Source organism: Procambarus clarkii, chromosome 15 (assembly GCF_040958095.1).
Source record: "Procambarus clarkii isolate CNS0578487 chromosome 15, FALCON_Pclarkii_2.0, whole genome shotgun sequence".
Taxonomy (NCBI): domain Eukaryota; kingdom Metazoa; phylum Arthropoda; class Malacostraca; order Decapoda; family Cambaridae; genus Procambarus; species Procambarus clarkii.
Window position 1 is genome coordinate 5841417 of NC_091164.1, and position 20163 is coordinate 5861579.

General features: G+C 49.9%; 1 protein-coding gene across 4 annotated transcripts in view; it reads right to left on the bottom strand.

Moving 5' to 3' along the window:
- l(2)gl (LLGL domain-containing protein l(2)gl) overlaps positions 1 to 20163 on the bottom strand; it is a 248488-nt gene that overhangs the window by 88380 nt on the left and 139945 nt on the right. For all 4 annotated transcript variants that reach the window (XM_045743926.2, XM_045743930.2, XM_069324922.1 and 1 more), the window contains exon 7: positions 13158 to 13354. In XM_045743926.2, the coding sequence (XP_045599882.2) occupies positions 13158 to 13354 (197 nt within the window). The remainder of the gene's footprint in view (positions 1 to 13157; positions 13355 to 20163) is intronic.

The following is a 20163-nucleotide window of genomic DNA, read 5'->3' on the forward strand; positions in this document are numbered from 1 at the left end:
TGTTTCTTGGATTTCCTATTGGAGGTTTGGGAGGCGCCTGCTGCATACCTCCTGTGAGACCCGGATTCTGCCTCTGTGATGAATCCGTCCTCATTTAAGTTTGGTTCTCCTTCCCCATATCGGGTGCGTTTCGAGGTTCCAGAGTTTTCCTGGCTGGCAGATTGACTGTTCTCTTCGTTAGGGGTGTGGCATGGGTTCTGTCGGAACCCCACACTCGAATGGCGAGAAACTTCTACCGTTCCACAGGTTTACTTGGAGAGCGAGTTTCAGCACCTTAATGCATGCTAGTTTGCCCCTGTGCTTCCTCTGGATGTTGGCCTTGCACAGCTGCATGTGAGGTTCCTACCCTTTCAGCATCTTTGGTTGTTGAGGATTTGCATGCTGAGGGCATTTGGCTTCGAACTTGCACTTCTTTTCCTTTCTCGAGCTGTGTTTGGCGTGGCTTGAAGAGGATGTGGAGGCCTTCGTCTGGTGCACTGGCCTCGGTGGCTCAGGTAGAGGCCGGACTATTGAAGTTGTTTATGCCGAATCTCAAGGTGGCAGTGTCTCTGTTCTTTGCTTCTCACCTCGCGTGCTGACAGGTTGTGCTCACACACTCTTTGGAATCCACCTGGGCCCTGGCTCTTAAGTTTTCTTCGCCATTTTGTCCGTTGTTGTTTGTGGAGTCTGCAGTCATGCAGTTTCTGCAGGCGGCTTCGTCTACTTGTCGTCCCTTGTCGGACTTGTTGGTTTTCCAGGGTGGCCATTCTCGGCCTTCTTGGAAGGGTCATACCAGGGTTCAGGGTTCCTCCGGTCGAGGTGGGCCTTTGGTGCCAGCTACTGAGCCGACGTTGCCGTCGGAGCCAGCGTCATTTGGTCGGTGCAATGATCACTCTGCTCTTCGGCCGGTTTTCATAATGGGCATCAGCCCTTTTACGATTCTCGCTGTTTAAGGGGGGGAAGGGGGGCGGCTCACTCTGTTTGCTCGTGCCTGATTCCACAATTCGTGGGCGCTTTGGGTCGTCTTCTCTGGTCTGTGGTGGCGTTGGGCAGCTCCTCCTCCTCCGGGGGGTTCGGGGCTGGCAGGGCAGGCTTCTTCCCATGCGCTCTGTCGGGTCATCTCAGAGTGATTATGCTTGGGAGTGGTCGAAACGACCCCATCCTTCAGATGGGTTTCCTGTCTGTTTCCAGTGCCGAAACAAGGCTGTGGATCTGAAGTTTATTCTCGACTTGTCCCGTCTGATCCCTAGATTCCTTGTCCATCATTTTGGATGATCTCTCTCTCTCAAGTTCAGTTTCTGTTGGAGCCAGAGGCCTAAATGGTGTCCCTGGATCTCTAGGACACTTATTGGCACGTTCCTATTCACCTGGGGTTCAGGGACTTGTTAGGTTTCGTGATGGGGCATCAGGCTTACAGCTTTCATTGCCTTCCTTTTAGCTTGAATCTGGCACCTCGCATGTTCACGCATCTTACCCAGGTCGTGGTGACCCGTCTGCGTCTGTTAGGGGTTCAGTTTCTGGCCTACCTCGACGACTAGTTGGTGTGGGCTCCCAGCCGATCTGTTCGCCAGGGGTATGGTTCTTTCCAGCTCGCCAAGTTTGGGTTCCTGGTGAGCTGGCGGAAGTCCCATCTGGTTTCGTCCCAGGTTTGGACCTGGCTGGGTCTTGTTTGGGACTCTTGGACCACTTCCATGCCTCTCCCCCTCTGGAGGCATTGCTATGGGTGCGATCCAGCCTTTAGCTGTTTCTGGGAGGCTCCTGGGTTACTCGGCGGTTGTTCGAGGGTTCTGAACTTCACTGTGCTGATTGACCCGCTAGGTTGGGTTTGGCTTCTGCGTCTGTTATGGTTCCTTTGGGAATGTTCCTTCCGCCTTTCTCATGATCGCTGGGTTCGTTCTTTGAGGGCTTTGCGTCGGTTGCTGCCGATAATCGGAGTTCTCTCTCTTGGGAGTATTTCCTGTTTCTAGCCCTAAGCGGTGAAAGGACGATGACCGATGAGCGAGTGTCCCAGTTTTGGAGCTAGCCTTCTTCCCCAGGCGTATGGGATTCACGCTTCTGCATCTTCGGGTTGGTTCGTCTTCCAGCTGTACGGCCACAAGCCCGGGCGTTCGCGCCCGCCACGATCCGCTCCAAGAACATTATCAGGTGGGGAGTTTGACTGGGCGGTACATCAGTCAAATGATAACGCAGCTGTCCTAAGGCCAGCTCACTGTGGACAGAAACCTCAAGTAAAGCAAAAGGCAAATGCTGGCTTGATCCTGATTTTCAGTATGAATATGGAATGCGAAAGCAAGGCCTATCGATCCTTTTGACTTTAGGAGTTTTAAGCAAGAGGTGTCAGAAAAATATCCAAGGGATAAGTGGCTTGCGGCTGCCAAGCGTACATAGCGATGTCGCTTTTTTATCCTTCGCTGTCAGCGCTTCCTATCATTGAGAAGCAGAATTCACCAAGCTTCAGATTGTTCACCCACCAATAGGGAATGTGAGCTGGGTTTAGACCATTATGAGACAGGTTGGTTTTACCCTACTGTTAAACAGTGCTGTTGGAGCAGGCAGGACTGAGCAGGACTGACAGCAGTCCTGTTCAGTACGAGAGAAACGGCAGGTTTGGACAAAAGGTTTCGTTCTTGGTCCATCAAGCAGTGGAGCGAGACTACATCCATGGAATTATGCCTGAAAGTCTCTAAGGCAGAGTCCTAGCTGGAGAAGCAATGATATCATGTATGGCTGGCATTGGGATGATCAAAGACCAGAGTCTAAAGGAAAGACACCTGTGCCATTCCAGACTTCCCTCTCTCCCTCTCTTTTGGGAGGAGGGAGGCGAGGGGCAGTGTGTAATGGATCCATGTAATGGGAATCCGAGGCAGTCATGCCAAACAGTGCAGGCAACTCCATACCAAATAAGGAAATCTATAATGGTAATGTGCTGTACCAAATCGTTCGTAGACAACTTACGTACCAATCAGGGTGTTGTAGGTGGCAGAGCAGCATTCTCACTGCGATCCACTAAGACTTCTCCCTCTAAGGTTGGAGGTTTTGTCATGCCCCCGATGGCAACAACCCTCCGATGAGAACCTTGATGCTGCAGTGGTGGCGACAGCAATGGGGATGGCTCGCTAGTTGGCATCGTTTATGGTTAGAGCTAGGGCTGTATCTGATCGCCTTCAAACCTCTAACTTTCGTTTTTGATTGATGAAAACATCCTTGGCAAATACATTCGCAGTTGTTCGTTTTGTGACGGTCCAAGAATTTCATCTCTAGCATCACAATACGAATGCCCCCACTTGTTCCTATTAGTCATTACCTCAGATTCCGAACACAAGTAAAATAGAACCAAGGTCCTATTCCATTATTCTATACACAGAGACTCAGTTCTTTAAAGTAACCTGCTCTGAGTGCACTAATTGTTTTTTTAGACCAAACGATCATTGTGAGAGAAGTGTATGTGTCGCTTTCCAACTTCAGACTTGCTTTTAATTATTTTGATGGTGAAATACTAAAGAAAGTGTTCATGACTTATGAAAGACCAAATTGGAATATGCAGCAGATGAATGGTGCCCAAATCTCAAGAAGCACATAAATAAACGAGAAAAGATGCAACGGCATGCTACAAAATGACTTATGAAATTTAAAAACAAGAGTTACAAGGAGAGACTGGAGGTGTTAAACATGCCAACAGTAGAAGATAGAAGAAAAAGAGGTGATATGATCACCATTTACAAAATACTAACAGGAATCTACTAAACTGACCAAGAGGAATTTCTGATACCAGCAACTTCGAGAACAAGAGGACACAGATTCAAGTTAAGGAAATATAGGTGCCAAAAATCCAGCGTTAAATGTAATGAAACGCCATTTTATGGGTGAGTCCCGGAGGCTTCCCGGCGCTATCCAGGCTGGATGGATATGTATATCTGTCTGGCATCAGTCAATGCATGGATTTCTTGCCTACCGGGGACCACGAGCCAGAACCTGGCCCCCCCCCCCCTCTAGAGAGGCACAAGGAGCAATGGCCTATAGAGACACCCCCCTGTAGTTGGGATCAGTCTATGTCTGCCATCGACCGGGACAGGCACCCAGAAAGGTAAGCGCCCCAAAACAAACCACCTATTCTGGTAAAATTATTGCGACCAAAAGCCGAACAGGTGGACAGAACTCCCCAAACGAAAATTAGCAAAGTAGCATGATTTCGTCATGTTGCCGCATCGCTGTCTGCATAACGCCCCCCACCCCCGGGAGGGGAAAGGGGAAGCCCCAGACCCATTCGCCAGCAACCAACCTACAGTTTTTAGGCTAGATGTCAAAAAGCATGAAAAACACTGCTGACCAGAGGGAGGGAGGAATGCCAGGGAGCCTCCGGGACTCACCCAGAAAATAGCATTTCATTACAGTACAACCTCGATTCAACGTACTATATGGGACCAACCCCAGTTCATTGGAGCGTTGGATTCGTTGCAAGAGGTGACCTTCAGGAGGCGTTTATGTCAGTGTCTTTTTTTTTTTTTCTTGTACACAATAAAAATGCATTATCATATTACATACTGTACCTATATATTACTTCTCTACTAAAAAATACTGTAATTCATAATATTTACTTTATTGTTGGAGTTATGTCCATCTTGATGTTTTGTGAAGTTGTGAATGCTCTACAGTAAATACGTGCTGGAGTGCATTATGCCGTTAGCACTGTGTTGATTAAAAGTAGTTCTGCTGTATGTTGAGTACTACAATACAGTTTATGAAAACTATTGTGCACTAAAATTACTGCAACTTTAATTTTAACACTGTGTACACACTTAAATTTAACACTTGTTCTAACTGTTCATGCCGCACACGATGTTTTTAGATGTTTGCATCAGCTTTGCTGGTGCTCGCTGCTGCTGTGGGTTTAGCTGCTTCTGAGCTGGTGCTGGCTGCTGTTGTACCAGTGCTGGGTACAACTGTGCTCGTGCTGGGTACGGCTGTTGTACCAGTGCTGGGTACAACTCTGCTCGTGCTGGGTACGACTGTTCTCGTGCTGGGTACGACTGTTCTCGTGCTGGGTACGGCTGTTCTCGTGCTGGGTACCGCTGTTCTCGTGCTGGGTTCGGCTGTTCTCGTGCTTGGTACGGCTGTTCTCGTACTTGGTACGGCTGTTCTTGTACTTGGTACGGCTGTTCTCTTGCTGAGTACGGCTGTTCTCGAGCTGGGTACAGCTGTTCTCGTGCTTGGTACGGCTGTTCTCGTGCTTGGTACGGCTGTTCTCGTGCTTGGTACGGCTGTTCTCGTGCTTGGTACGGCTGTTCTCGTGCTTGGTACGGCTGTTCTCGTGCTTGGTACGGCTGTTCTCGTGCTTGGTACGGCTGTTCTCGTGCTTGGTACGGCTGTTCTCGTGCTTGGTACGGCTGTTCTCGTGCTTGGTACGGCTGTTCTCGTGCTTGGGTATGGCTGTTCTCCTGCTGGGTACGGCTGTTCTCGTGCTTGGTACAGCTGTTCTTGTGTTGGTACGGCTGTTCTCGTGCTGGGTACGGCTGTGCTCGGGCTGGTTGATTTTCTGCTACTAGTCCTTGCAAAATATTGCTTCATTTTTGGCATTAATAAGGCACTATTAGTAAGCCCCTGAGACATTTTGCTTTATAACCAAAGAGCTGTAGTAAAAAACTGATCAATTCCACAATTATTCTTCCACCGGCGGATAAATACTGTATGTCAATCGCAGACAAAGCTAAGGGTGCATACTGTACGAACGCAGACTAAGTCTATACGTACACCCTTCAGTAGGCTGGTGTTTACGCCAGATCCAGTAACATAAACCTCTCTTTAATATTCGATTTACATCAAATTATATATTTTTGGGTTATATATTTAGTTTAGCAACATTATTACGGTAATAAGAGCTATAAAAAATACTTATTTTGGAACTGATTTATTAATTTTATTATTTCGAAGCCGTAGGTCACTGAACTGTGGCGACGAAATCGAACAAAACACACCTGGTGTTGTGTTCGATTTCCAGTAACATAAATTTCTCTCAAATATTCGATTTACATCAAATTATATATTTTTAGGTTACATGTTCAGTTTAGCAACATTATTACGGTAATAAGAGCTATAAAAAATACCTACTTTGGAACTGATTTATTAATTTTATTATTTCGAAGCCATAGATCACTGAACTGTTGCGATGAAATCGAACAAAACAAGCATGGCGTTGTGTGGACAGGGATTAGACCCGTCCACTCGTGCTGGAGTTGTGCCGCCAATAACGTGAATAATTTCTCAAATAGCAGATATCTATCATATTACACTATATTTTTGGTTTTATTTAGTCTAGTTTAATTAGAATAATAAAGTTATTAAAACACCAGTTTTAGAAATGATTTAATGTGAAACGTTCAAAGTCATGGGTCACTGAACTATGACAACACAGACGAAAGTGAGTGAAACCTCACTGTACAGTGAGGTTTACTGTACAGTATTCCCTTATCTGTCCACTTTCACTCATCTTGTTTCATTACAGAAAATGTATATAAGAAGATTTCAACACATTAGCTAGCTATTCACGCTTCAGCCTTTAAATTAATTTACAAAGATACGTGTGCCACAAATTGGAGAACGAAAATCATTGAAACTCCGTCGTTCACTTGTGTGGACCACTCTGGCTGGTATTTGGTTAATATGCATCACTTCTTGTGTGGACCATTCTGGCTGGTGTTTGGTTCATATGGTTCACTTGTTGTGTGGTCCACTTGTGTGATCCAACTTGTCATATGAAGGAATTATTAATTGTAATCTGTGATATATGGTAAAGTTTTCCACCACTCTGTGAACTCTGTCCCAACATCGTAAGCTTGTGGACAACTTGTGTAGTCCACTTGTGTGGTCCACTTGTGTGATAGAACTTGTCATATGAAGGAATTAATAATTGTTATCTGTGATAGAATGGGAAAGTTTTCCACCAGTTTGTGAACTCTGTCTCGACATTGTAAGCAAATCCGAACATCCCCCGCTTCGGCGAATCATTGTTTGTCGAACCGGGTGAGTAAATCCGGCCTGAAAAGTGTGCGAACTAGCCGGAGATTCGTTGAATCGGGGTACGTTGAATCGAGGTTGTACTGTACATTCAATGCTGGTTTTCTGGGGGAAGCCCCATCGGCTTCCCAGAGCTAACTACCCAAAGATAAGGAAAAAACAGGGACTTACCCGGGAGGCAGTTCGTCCTCACTCTTAAACGCGAAGTCGAGAAAACTGGCTGAAACCTCTGTCCCAAAGCAACGCAGGCCCTACCTGGCCCTGGAACATTCACCAGGTAGCGAGCAGCCAGGACCCTGTTCGACCTCCAAAAACCCCGTGCCCGAATGTCAACCCACGACATGTTGCCAAAGACGGCAGCCAAAGCCGCAAACTTACAAACGCAAGTTTGCCTCCCTACCCGACCCCCAGAAGCCAATGCCAACAGGAAAAGAGCTTAGAAAAACAATCCCAAACAGAAGAGGTCACAACAAACCGAGGAGAAGAGAGAAACGAGAGCATCCGGTCCGAGGACCAGGACGGCTCAGGAGGCACAAGAGCAGGCCGGAGGTGAAACAATGCCTGAGACAGCTTGCGGAACGGAGCAGAAGTAACATCAACACCAAAAGTAAGCTGAAGCGGCTCAGCCAGCACCGCGCGATACGAGGTGACAGTATTGGGCATAAGATGACGATCCTGGAATAACCAAGAGAGAAAAGACAGAACAACCCTATCAGAGACCGAAGAAACACCTATGCAGTGATAGGAATAACCGGAAAGACCGCCAGGAAACTTCATACTGCCACCGAGACAAAGCACGCAGGTGGGAAACCAACAACGACGCCACCTGCGCACCATACAATTGATGATAAACCAGAGTCAAAAACTCCAGACGCGAAGACTTGAGAAGAAGACCAAACCAGCCTCGTACTGGGCTGGACCGATCCGCTGAAAGACGCGGAGCCGCGGGAAGACCTTCGAGTTCGGACACCGAGCAAACAGCGCCTGAAACCAAGGCTGGGCCGTTCACTACGGAGCCAGAAGGACAACCCGACCCTACTAAGTCTCCAAGCAAGCCAGGATCTGGAGCAACAGCTGATCCGGGGGAAAGAGGTACAGGTAACCTCACCTCGCTAAGTCCTGCCTGAAGGCATCAACCCCGACGGCCTCGCAGTTGGGGAAGGGCACCACATATACTGGGAGACGCCTCGACCACGCCGACGCGAAGAAATCCACATCCAGAGTCCCGAACGTCTGGCACAGCCAACTGAAGGAGTTGGTGTCGACCGTCCATTCTCTGGAAAGGAGAAGGAAACGAGACTAGCCGTCCACCAAGATGTTGGACACCCCCCGGACATGAACCACCAGGAAAGCCAAACCCCAAGAACTCAGCAGATGAGTCACCCGAAGCGACCAGCCCCAAAGAGCCAAGGACCACATCGAACCCCCTCGGTTCAGGCAATGAACTACCGGGGAGCAGTCCGAATGGAGCTGGTTCGTTGATCCGCGAGCGACTCGAACCCTCTGGAGCAACAACCGCACCGCCGCGAACTCCCGGACCATGCTGTGAGCCCGATAAAAGGACGGACCCCATCGCCCCTGGCCGACCTGGTGAGCACTGGTCACAAAACCACAGCCAAGAGACAACGCGTCCATGTACACATCGAGCGAGGGCTCAGGTAGGCGCCAAGGCACTGAACCCTCGAAAAACTCTAAGAGGAAGCCGGCGACACAGCAACCGACGCAAAACCTCTGGAGGCCAAACCCAACGATAGCGAGAGAGGCGGAAGGGCCGTCCCCGAAGGAACCAGAACAGGCGACGAAGCCACACCCGACCCGGCGGGTAGACCATCATGGCAAAGTTCAGGCTCCCGCACAAACTCTCGAGCAACCACCGCGTGACCCAGGAACCCCTCAGAAACAGGTAAAGGCGGGACCGCAGGCGAAGCAGAGCCGCCGGAGGCAGAGACAAGGAAGCGGTCCGAACATCCCAAACCAGACCCAGCCAAGACCGAACCTGAGAGGGAACCAGATGAGACTTTTCCAGTTTACCAAGAACCCGAACCCGGCGAGCTGGGAAAGAACCAAATCCCTGGCGAGCAGACACGCGGACTAGCTGGAGCCCAAACCAGCCAGTCGTCGAGGTAGGCCAGAACCTGAACACCTAACAGACGCAGGTGGGACACCACGACCCGTGTAAGGTATGTGAAAACGCGAGGCGCCAGATTCAACCCAAAGGGAAGACAACGAAAGCAGTAACCCTGACGCCCCACAACAAAACCAAGCCAGTCCCTGAACCTTGGGTGAACTGGGACGTGCCAATACACATCCTTGAGGTCCAGGGACACCATCCAAGCGCCCGGCTCCAATAGAAGATGGACCTGGGATAGAGTAGTTATCCTGAAGGAGAGGCAATAAACCCACAGGTTCAGACGGGACAAGTCCAGAATGAACCGGAGGTCCGCACAGTCCCGTTTCGGGACTGGAAACAGGCAGGAATCCCACCTGAGGGACACCGTTGTTTCGACCACACCCAAGCGAACCCACTCTGAGATGACCCGACAGACACAGGTGGAAACTTAGTACCCAGATGAGCCACAGAGACGTTAGAAAGAATTTTTTCAGTGTCAGAGTAGTTAAATGGAATGCACTAGGAAGTGATGTGGTGGAGGCTGACTCCATACAGTTTCAAATGTAGATATGATAGAGCCCAGTAGGCTCAGGAATCTGTACACCAGTTGATTGACAGTTGAGAGGCGGAACCAAAGAGCCAAAGCTCAACCCCCACAACCACAATTAGGTGAGTACAATTGGTTGAGTACAGAGCGCAGGAGAAGAGGCCTGCCCCGCCAGCCCTGAACCCCCTCTAAGGAGGGAGGAGCACCTAATGCCACCACAGGCCGCATGAAAAGACCAGAAAAGCCCACGAATCATGGGACCAGACGCGAGCAAACAGGGCGAGCCACCCCCCATCAATGGGACGAACCGCAAAAGGGCCGACGCGCCTCGTGAGAACCCATGCGGCAAAGAGGGCGATCCCCGCGCCAACCAGAAACAGCCAGAACCGTAAGCTGCACCTGCCCTGAATCTGGCACCAATGGCCATGACGAAAAGCTTCCCGAGCCCTGGCACGACCCTTCCGGGAAGGCCCCCCACGAGCCCCCAGGGGCAACAACAACAACAACAACAACTCGAACATAGGCCAACAACTAACCGAGGCCGCCTGCAGGTACTGCACCACAGCAGACTCGACAAACAGCATCAGACAAAAAGGCGAAGACAACCGAAGAGCCAGGGCCCAAACGGAATCTAAAGAAGCCAGCACCGCCTGCTGACACGCGAGGTGAGAAGCATAGTACCGCGAAACCGCATCCTGCAGGAGTAGCGCGAAGAGCTTCAACAGAGCAGACGACGCCTGCACTGCGGAAGGCAGCGCACCGAATTAGGTAAGTACCGGACCCGGCAGCGCCCCCAAGTTCCCCTACATCCAACTCAAGTCAGTCCGAGGACAGCTCAAGAAGGGAAAAGAAACGCCAGTGCTGAAGCAAGCAGGCCACGAGTAGGCAAATCCTCCGCAATCAAGGCAGCTGAAAGGAAAGGAACCTGCACGTGAAGCTGCATGACTCCAACATCCCGCAGAAGGGCAGGGGTGAACAAACAAGCATTGAGATGCTCGAAGTTGCCCTCCTCCCAGGAAAACCTGAAATGCCAACTGAGTCTTTTACCACTCAAGCGCGCGGGACCGACAAAACGTGTGCCAAGCCTCCAACGAGAAAAGAGGACAGTCTGCCAACCAGGACAACTCCAGAACTTCATAATGAACCCAGTACGAACTAGAAGAGCCGTACACGAATAATCCAGGCAATAATATAATGAATAATAAAGGCATAATCCAGGTTGCGCAGGAAGTAAGCCTCCAAGGCCTCCCGCACCACAGAAGACGAGACGTGGGAAGCCAGAAACCTCCGGAAAGACGGAACCAAAGAACCTGCAGGATCATGGAACCGAACCCGGGGAGGGATGCACACCAAATCCAACTCGTACGCGGAGGGATTAAATGAGAACCCCCCTCTCCTTTTAACACCAAGCCCTGCTTGGAGGGCAGAAAAACCCAGGCGGGGTCCAAAGGGGAGCAAGGCCCCAAGCCAACCCGTCCCCAAACCCGGGAACTTCACCCTGAGGACCCGGGGCTGAGCTGGCCTCCAAACCCCCACCTCCAGAGAAAAGGCGGGAGCTGCCGAAAAAGGAGGAACGAAGGGGGCCCACTGGCCAGACCCAGAAGCTCCGGCAGGACCAAGCTCAAATGCCTCCGCCGCAACCCCAGAAGGGGCCACCCCCAAGACAGCCCGAGTCTCAACACCAACTAGACCCTGCCCCGACTCCGAAACCGCTCAGACGCTTCGGAGCCGGAAACAAAGGGGGAGGGGGATTGAATGAACTACAGAAGGGGGAAGGACTAGGAGGGGAGGATGGAACCAAAGCCGAAGCAACTCCCACCCCCAAGTCCGGGTCCCTATAACCAAAACGGGGCAGTCTCAGGTCATCCGGGGCTGCAACCAACCGAGTGCATTGCAGCAACCTAAATCTAGCATGCAACTTCTTAGCTGCCTGCACCCACAAATCATCATCAGTGGCTTGGGTGAACAGGAGTACGTACAGACAACATACGTCGCACGACTCGGGGTCAAAACAATCACTGACCCAACAGGCAGCATGGTGGAAGCAAAGCCTGTGAGTGTCACCCTGAGACAAGGGGACAGAGCAACCTTTAAACCCGCAAGACGCGAGAGGGGACTCAGCGGTCACATCCATTGGACCACATAGCCCCCGTGGAGTTTCCCAGGGCCCTTAGCCTTGGTAGCATGCTAAGGAAAGCCCAGGCAGGGTACTACCAAACCGGTGTCCAAATCTACCAAACAAACTCCTAAAGCTGAACCCCCGGGATGTGTCTACTCACGGGGGCCAAGAGGGAAGGACCACCCACACAAAGGGAGAGATATATACATCCCAAGAACAGTGATGGGGGACGACAACGGCAGACCCCCCCCCCCACCAGACAGAAAACAAAAACAAAAGAAAAACCCCGCAAGAGGACAGTGTACCCAGGCGAAACAGAGCCGGCTGCTGTTAATGGTGAAAACTACCTGAGCAGTACCCTACGCCCCTGCCAGTGGCGAAAACTGCCCTCTACCCTAGATTAAGAGATAAACAAGGGTAAGACAAAAAAAAGCTGACCCCAAGGGCGGCCAAATACTGAACAGTAAACGGCACAGTGGAGGTAGATCCCTTGGTGACTTGTGGAAGGTGGCCCAAAGCCCCAAGGGCAGTACTTACAGGGCATCTAGGGAAGGAGACCCTAGGCGCATGCAGCCCGAGTACTGTGGAATATCACTCCTGGCTCACGCACCACCTGAAGGGACAGCCCACACCACAGGGCACAGAACTGCAACGAAAAACTGGAGACGGAGGCACAAGCACATCTGACCCCCATCAGCCAAGAACTGTAGGTTGGGTCGCCGACAGATGGGTCTGGGGCTCCCCTTTCCCCCTCCTGGTGAGGGGAGGAGGTTTTGCAGACAGCGGCGCAGTGACATGACGTCATGCTAGTTTGCCAATTTTCGTTTGGGGAGTTCTGTTCACCTGTTCAGCTTTCGGACGCAATAATTTTACCAGAATACGAGTTTCTTTTGGGGCGCCTACCTTTCTGGGTGCCTGTCCCGGTCGATGGCAGACATAAAATGCTCCCAACCACAGGGGAGTCTCTATAGGCCATTGCTCCTCGTGCCTCTCTAGAGGGGGGCCAGGTTCTGGCTCGTGGTTCCCAGTAGGCAAGCATTCCATGCATTGACTGATGCCAGACAGATATACATATCCATCCAGCCTGGATAGCACTGGGGAGCCGACGGGGCTCCCCCCAGAAATATTAGAAGGTTTTCTTTTGCAGAATGTTAGATGTTGGAAGTGAGGTGGTGGCGGTCAAAACCGTCAGTAGTTTCAAGTGTTCCCAAGAAGTATTACTGGGCGATAGGACACCATGAGCATCCTGTAAGTACACAGTTACAACTGTAACTGTAAATTACACTTTGGTAACTACACTTATATAATTACTCCAATTACTTGCTCCACTTGTAATGGAGCAAGTGAATACAATCTTTTTTATTTTGCTCAAAGAATATTACCACACTCACTCTTTTCCAGCAGGTCTTAAAATTTTTGTAATGGGCTTGCAAGGAAAAGGTCCATATACAGTCTGGGGTCCATCAGTGGGCTGAGCAGAATCTGTAGCTGACCAGACCATGTAGCTGCCATCATTGTGCGAGGTAGTAAAGTGTGCAGTATCAGCATGCCAACACACACACTCCAGCTGCTGGCTACACACATATGTCTGCAAATATATTAACAAAACTGAGTGACTAGATATGCAAAATGTTTGTATTAACGTTATACACAAAAGGATTGGATAAGAGAAATTCTTCTAGGAAACAAACTGGTATTTAATTATAAAAAGACTTACCTTCATCCAACAGTTTACAACTTGTGAACTTGTGAAGTGAAACAGTAAATTATTACGATATTTTACAGCTCCCAGGTTCAAAAAGTCTACAGGACATCAAATAATTGTCGATTTCTAATTCAGTAAATCCCCTTATCAGCCTTTTTTCTTACAAATAACATATAACTTTCCCAGCTGCTTTCCTCTCGCATTAATACACATCCAACACACCAAATATTTTTATTAAGAAATACAGTGAACACCTGATTAATAATGTTTTATCTGAGCTGCTGAGTGGGCCAATTTAAGTTCAGAGTTATTTTGCACAATCTACTAAACTAACAACAGGAAATAATAAGGGAGTTAATGTAGCTGAGTGTACAGTATACTGTATTGCAAATGGCACACACCCAAAACATCAAAGTGAAAGTACAGGTACAGTATAGTGGTGCAATATGACAGATATTCAACCCAACCCATCCTCCTCTCTAGATAGTACTTTTGTGACTGTGTGCACCATAGTTCAAACATTGACATACTAAGATATTAGATAGTAGAATTTAGTACTATTTACTTTATAAGAGTCCAAAAAAAAAACAGCGTTGTGTATGAGCCTGAACTTGGCCCCCCTCAGAGGCAGAGGGAGCAATGGCCCTGGAAAACCCCCGTTGTGGTTGGGGGATTTCCTTATGTGCCATTGACCAGGGTTAAGCACCCAGAAAGGTAGGCATTACAAAACAGACCTCACATGGTAAGAAAATTGAAACCGTAAACCGAACAGAGAGACAGAACTCCCTCCAATCCCAAGGAAACAAACAAACTTCTCACTCCATTCCACCCCCCCCCCCAGCCCCCGAACCCCCAGCGACACAGCCACTCTGGTTCGGAGGCTAAGTATTAACCACGTGAAAACCTTGATCGGAGGGAGGGAGGGTTGTCAGCGAGCCTCCAGGGCTCACCCAGAAAATGGTATTTCCTTACATTCAACAGTGGTTTTCTGTAGGGAGCCCCTTCGGTTCCCTGGAGCTACATAACCAAAGATAAGGGAAAGATGGACTTTCCAGGGAGGCAGCTGCCACACACTCCTCAATGCAAAGTCGAGAGAACTGGCTGCAACTTGCGACCCAAAGCAACACAAAAATTCCCAGGCCCAGGAACAGTAACCAAATATCGGGCGGCCAGGACCCTATTCGACCTCCAAAATCCCCACATCAGAATATCAACCCAAGACATGTTGCCAAACACGGCAGCCAATACTGCAAACTCCATAATGAAGTGGGGGCACATGGATAGATCCCAAAATTGCTAGACTTAATAACCCTGTGGACAACCTGAGAGACTTGAGCTCTGGAACAGGGAATGAGGGAAACAGGATCAACCCAAAGCGCATCCATGGCCACAGAAGCCAAGGTGTGCAGGTAACAGTGAGGAGTCGCAACCGGACACAAGACATGATGCACCCTGGTCTCACCAACCAAGCATCAATGACCCAAGGACCCCTATGGAAGGCAGCTGTCTCATTCTTCGCCAGAAAAGGAGAAGACTGCAACCGAACAAACCGACTAACAGGACCGAAGGAGCAGAAATCCCTGCGCCAAAGGAGAAGATGAAGCTCACCGACTCGAACCTCAGGCCAAAACCAACAGAAAAGAGCCTTGAAAAAACAATCTTGAACCAAAGAGGCCACCACGAACCAAGGAGAAGAAAGATAAGAGAGCACCTTGTCCAAGGACCAGGATGGCTCAGGCAATGCATGAGCAGGCCGGAGCTGAAACAAAGCACAAGAAAGCTTACTGTATGGGGCAGAAGAAACATCCACCCCGAAAGCAAGCTGGAGGAGCTCTGCCAGTGCCACACAATACCAGGCGACAGTATTAAGCATCAAATGACAGTCCTGAAAACCCAAGACAGAAAGAATAAGACAACCCAATTAGAAATAGAAGACAACCTATGGAGAGAGAGAAAATGGCGGAAAGAATGCCAGGAAACTTCATACTGTCGCAGAGATGAAGCTCTCAGGTGGGATGCCATCAACAAAGCCACCTGATCACCATACAAATGGTGATAAATCCGCGGCAAAAAGACCAGACGCGAAGAGCGGAGGAAAAGAAAGAACCAGCAGTGTACTGGACCAGTCCAACCTACTAGAAGAGTACTGATACCTGCTTGAGGCGGAGCTGCGGAAAATACCCCAGTTTCAGACACAGAGCAAGCAGCGCCTGAAACCAAGGCTGGGCCAGCCATCAAGGGGGCCACGAGGACTACTCTCCTGTGGTAAGACTCCAACTGAGCCAGAACACGAAGCAACAGCTGGACTGGCGGAAAGAGGTACAGGTAACCCCATCTCGACCAGTCCTGCCGAAAGGCATCCACCGCGAAAGCCTCACAGTCGGGGAAGTGCGCCACACACATTGGAAGACGATAAGACCACACTGATGTGAAGAGGTCCACTTCTGGGAGTCCGTACGTCCGGCAGAGCCAACTGAAGGAATCAGCGTTGACTGTCCATTTTCTGGACAGGGGAATGAACCAAGACAAGCCATCAGCCAGGACATTGGACACTACCTGGATATGAACCTCATGGAGAGCCAAACTCCTTGAAGCCAGCAGATGAGTCACCTGAAGAGAACCCCCCCCCCCCAGAGGCAAGGACTAAAGAGAACACCCATGGTTCTGGCAAAGAACCGCTGGAGAACAGTCCAAATGGAGCCAGATCGTCGAACGCAGAGCATCCCGGATTGTCCAAAGCGACAGCCAAACTGCCATGAACTTCCTCACTGTGCTGTGAGCCCAGCGGAAGGACAGACCCTACCGCCCCTGGCCTGCCCGGTGAGCACTGGTCACAAAGCCCCAGCTGAGAGACAACAGGTCTGGGAACACATTGAGCGAGGGCTCTGGTAGGCACCAAGGCACTAAACTCTGAAAAACACGAAGAGGAAGACGGAGACGCAGCAACCGACGCAAGCCCTCCCACTGGAGATGAACCCAGCTGTCGCGAGAGAGGTGGAAGAGGCGTCCTCGAAGAAACCAGAACAGACACCGAAGTCAAACCCAACCCAGTGGTTAGACCAGTGTGACGCAGTTCAGACTGCACAACTGCTCAAGCAACCATCAAGTGACCAGGGACCCCTCCCAGAAACAGGTGAAACTGGAAGAGCAGCTGCAGCAACACCTCTGGAGGGAGAGACATGGAAGCGGTCCGAGAATTCCAAACATGACCCAGCCAGGTCAGAACCTGGGATGGAACCAGATGGGACTTTGTCAGTTCACCAGGACCCCCAAATCCAGCAAGCTGGGAAAGAACCAGAACCCTGGCAAGCAGACAAGCAGACCAACTGGGTCCCACATCAGCTAGTTGTCAAGGCAGGCCAGAACCCCGAACCCCTAGCAGATGCAGATGTGTCACCACGACCTGGGTAAGACGAGTGAAAACATGAGATGCCAGATTCAACCAAAGGGAAGGCAACTAAAATGGTAAGCTAGATGCCCCACCACAAAACCTAACCAGTCCCTGAATCCTGGATGAACAAAAACGTGCCAATATGCATCCTTGAGGTCCAGGGACACCATCCAGGCCCCTGGCTCCAACAGAAGCAGGACCTGAGACAGAGTGGTCATCAGAAGTGAGGGAAAAGGAATCCAGGAGTTCAGACGGGACAAGTCCAAAATGAACCTTGGATCTGCACAATCCTTTTTTAGTACTGGAAACAGGTGGGAAACCCACCTGAGGCATGGAGTCGTTTCAACCATGCCCAAGCGCACCCACACCAAGATGACTTGACGAAGCACAATGGAAGCAGCCTGCCCCGCCAGTCCCGAACCTCACAAAAGGGAAGGGGCCGCCCAACACCACCACAGGCCGGATGACATGACCGAAAACGCCAACAAATTGTAGGACCAAGCACGAGCAAACAGAGCAAGCCTTTCCCCATCACCCCGTCAACAGGGCGAAACGCAAAAGGGCCAATGCCCCTTACGAGAAGCCCATCGCTGAACAGAGCGATCATCGTGCTGACCAGACAACTTCGGCTCTGAAGACAACTTCAATTCAGAAGCTGGCACCAATGGCCCACCTTGACCAGCGGAACCCCAAGCCCTGGCACGACCCTTCTAAGAAGGCTGAGAATGGCTGCCCCGGAGAACCAACAAGTCCGACATAGGACGACAACTAGACGAAGCCGTCTGCAGATACTGTGTGACAGCAGCCTCTGCAAACAGCAATGGACAAAACAGACACAAAAACCTAAGAGCCAGGACCAAAGTGGATTCCAAAGAGAGAGAGCGAGCACAGCCTGACATCACATGACATCAACAGACACATCGCCTCCTTCAAGATAGGAGCAAACAGCTTCAACAGTACGGCCAACACCCTAGCCGCCAAGGACAGCACACCAGATGAAGGCCCGGCACAATGCCTCTACATCCTCCTCAAGCCAGGCACAAGACGGCTCGAGAAGGGAAAAGAAGCACAAGACCAAAGCCAAGTTTCCATGGGTGCACAAATCCTCAGCAACCGAGGACGCTGAAAAGGTAGGAACCTGCACGTGCAGCTGTACTAGACCAACATCCTGAGAAAGCACAGGGGCAAACAAGCATGCATTAAGGCACTCAAACTCACCTCAAGGTAAACCTACAGAACGGTAGACGCTTCTCGCCACTCGAGCACTTTTACAGTCTACGTGGTGTAGTGGTAAGACACTCACCTGGCATTCCACGAGCGCTCTGTCATGGGTTCGTATCTTGGCCAGGAAGGATTTACTGGGCGCAATTCCTTAACTGTAGCCTCTGTTTAACTCAATAGTAAAATGGGTACTTGGTTGTAAAAATGATTCTTCATGGGGTCGTATTCCAGGGACCTGCCCGAAACGCTACGCGTACTAGTGGCTGTACGAGAATGTAACAACTCTCTGTATATTTTTCAAAAAAAAAAAAAAAAAGAGCATGCGGGACCAATAGAACCCATGCTGCCACACCCCCAACAAAAAGAAAGGGCAGTCTGCCAGCTAGGAAGACTCTGGAACTTCCAAATGCACCCAATACAGGGAAGAAGAACCAAACTCAAAGAAGGACGGATCCATAACGGAGGCGGAATCCGTGTCTTGCAGAAGATATGCTGCAAGAGCCTCTTGAACCTCCCACGGGAAGATACGAGAGGCAGAAAATCTCCGGAAGGACGAGGCTGAGGAACCCAAGGGAGCCTGGAACTGAACTCCTTCGGCTCCTCCCGGGGAGGAGCCGAACTCAAATCATACTCATACACAGAATGGGGGTAAGAAAACCCCTCCCATGCAACAAGCCCCGCAAAGAGGGCACTAACACCCAAGTGGAGTCAAAGGGAGCCCAAGGCTGTCAGGTCAACTCTTCCCCAGCCCCGGAATCCCCCAAGTCGGGACTCAGGACAGAGCAGTCCTCCATACCCTCCATCCCTGAAGAAAAGGCAGAGTCCAGGGGGAATGGCTGAAAAGAAGGGGGCCTGCTGGTGGGACTCTGAAGCCTTGGCAGGAGGAACCAGCTCGAATGCCTCAGTCCCCGACCCAAATAGGGCAGCCCCCGAAGCTACCCGAGTCTCATTACCAATTAAATCCTGTTCCAACTCCGAAACCCTCAGTCATATTCATAGTAGCCTAGAAAATGTGAGAGAAAACACACCCTGTTTAGCTCTCTTTCAAAGATTTTTATGATGAGTGATGTTAGAGCTATTGGTTTATTGGTCTTTGTATCTGCATAAATACCTCTTTTGTGTAGTTGTGCAATTTCCGCTCTTTTAGGTACTTCACGGATAACACCAATATCTAAGCTCCATCTCCAAATAAGGAGAATCGAACCACCAACCCCACGGGATTGTTGCCTCTGAAATCTTTTGTATTACAGCTGTCTCATAATACAGGGGAAGAACTTCTGCCTCACACCCGTGGAGTTGGCAGCTCGAGTCTCCTAGGGCCCAAGTGAATGAGGTATTTATTTAGACTATAGTGTGGTTGACAATTTATCACATGGGCCTGGATCCATTCTTCCTATGTACTGTAACCACGCAATTATCCGGGATTCAAACATCCGGAAAACGCCCTTATACGGCCAAAATCGGGACCTGATAAAGTTCTCTCATTATCCGGCCAAAAGGGCCGTGGGAATCGGATAAAAGCTGGTTTAGCCGGATAAAAAATTGGAGCCGGTTAACTTGCTGCCGATGTTGCACTATCCGAACAGTCAGCCGTATAATCATTGAATTGTCTAGAGATGAAAGCCATGGGGCAGGCCGTACTGTATTAATCCCATCTGCCTGTGGCTCGAGACGCATGGTGGAGGAGGGGTGGGGTGGGTGGGTGGTGTTGGGAGGGTGGGAGGGGAGCGTCGGGAGGGACCACCTGGGTACAGGAATTACCATTAATTTTAAAACAATTCATCATAGCCAAAAACAAATGAAGTAAATACTAGTAATTATGTAATAACAAATATATAAGTTTCCTAAAAACAATGTGCACAGGCTGAAGTTTCCTTTAAAAATATTGAGAGTTTTTCCTCCTGGCGGCCTACGTGACGTGCTATAGCTGCCCCAAGTGGACCCGTCCAACACTGGTCAACCCATGTGCTCCCGTCCCTCGTGTTATACCACAGTGCTGTGCCATTAGTGAAATATTTTTTTAAAATAACTTTTTTATTTTCATAGTAATTTTACATATTTTTGGCCAAGACTAATAAGA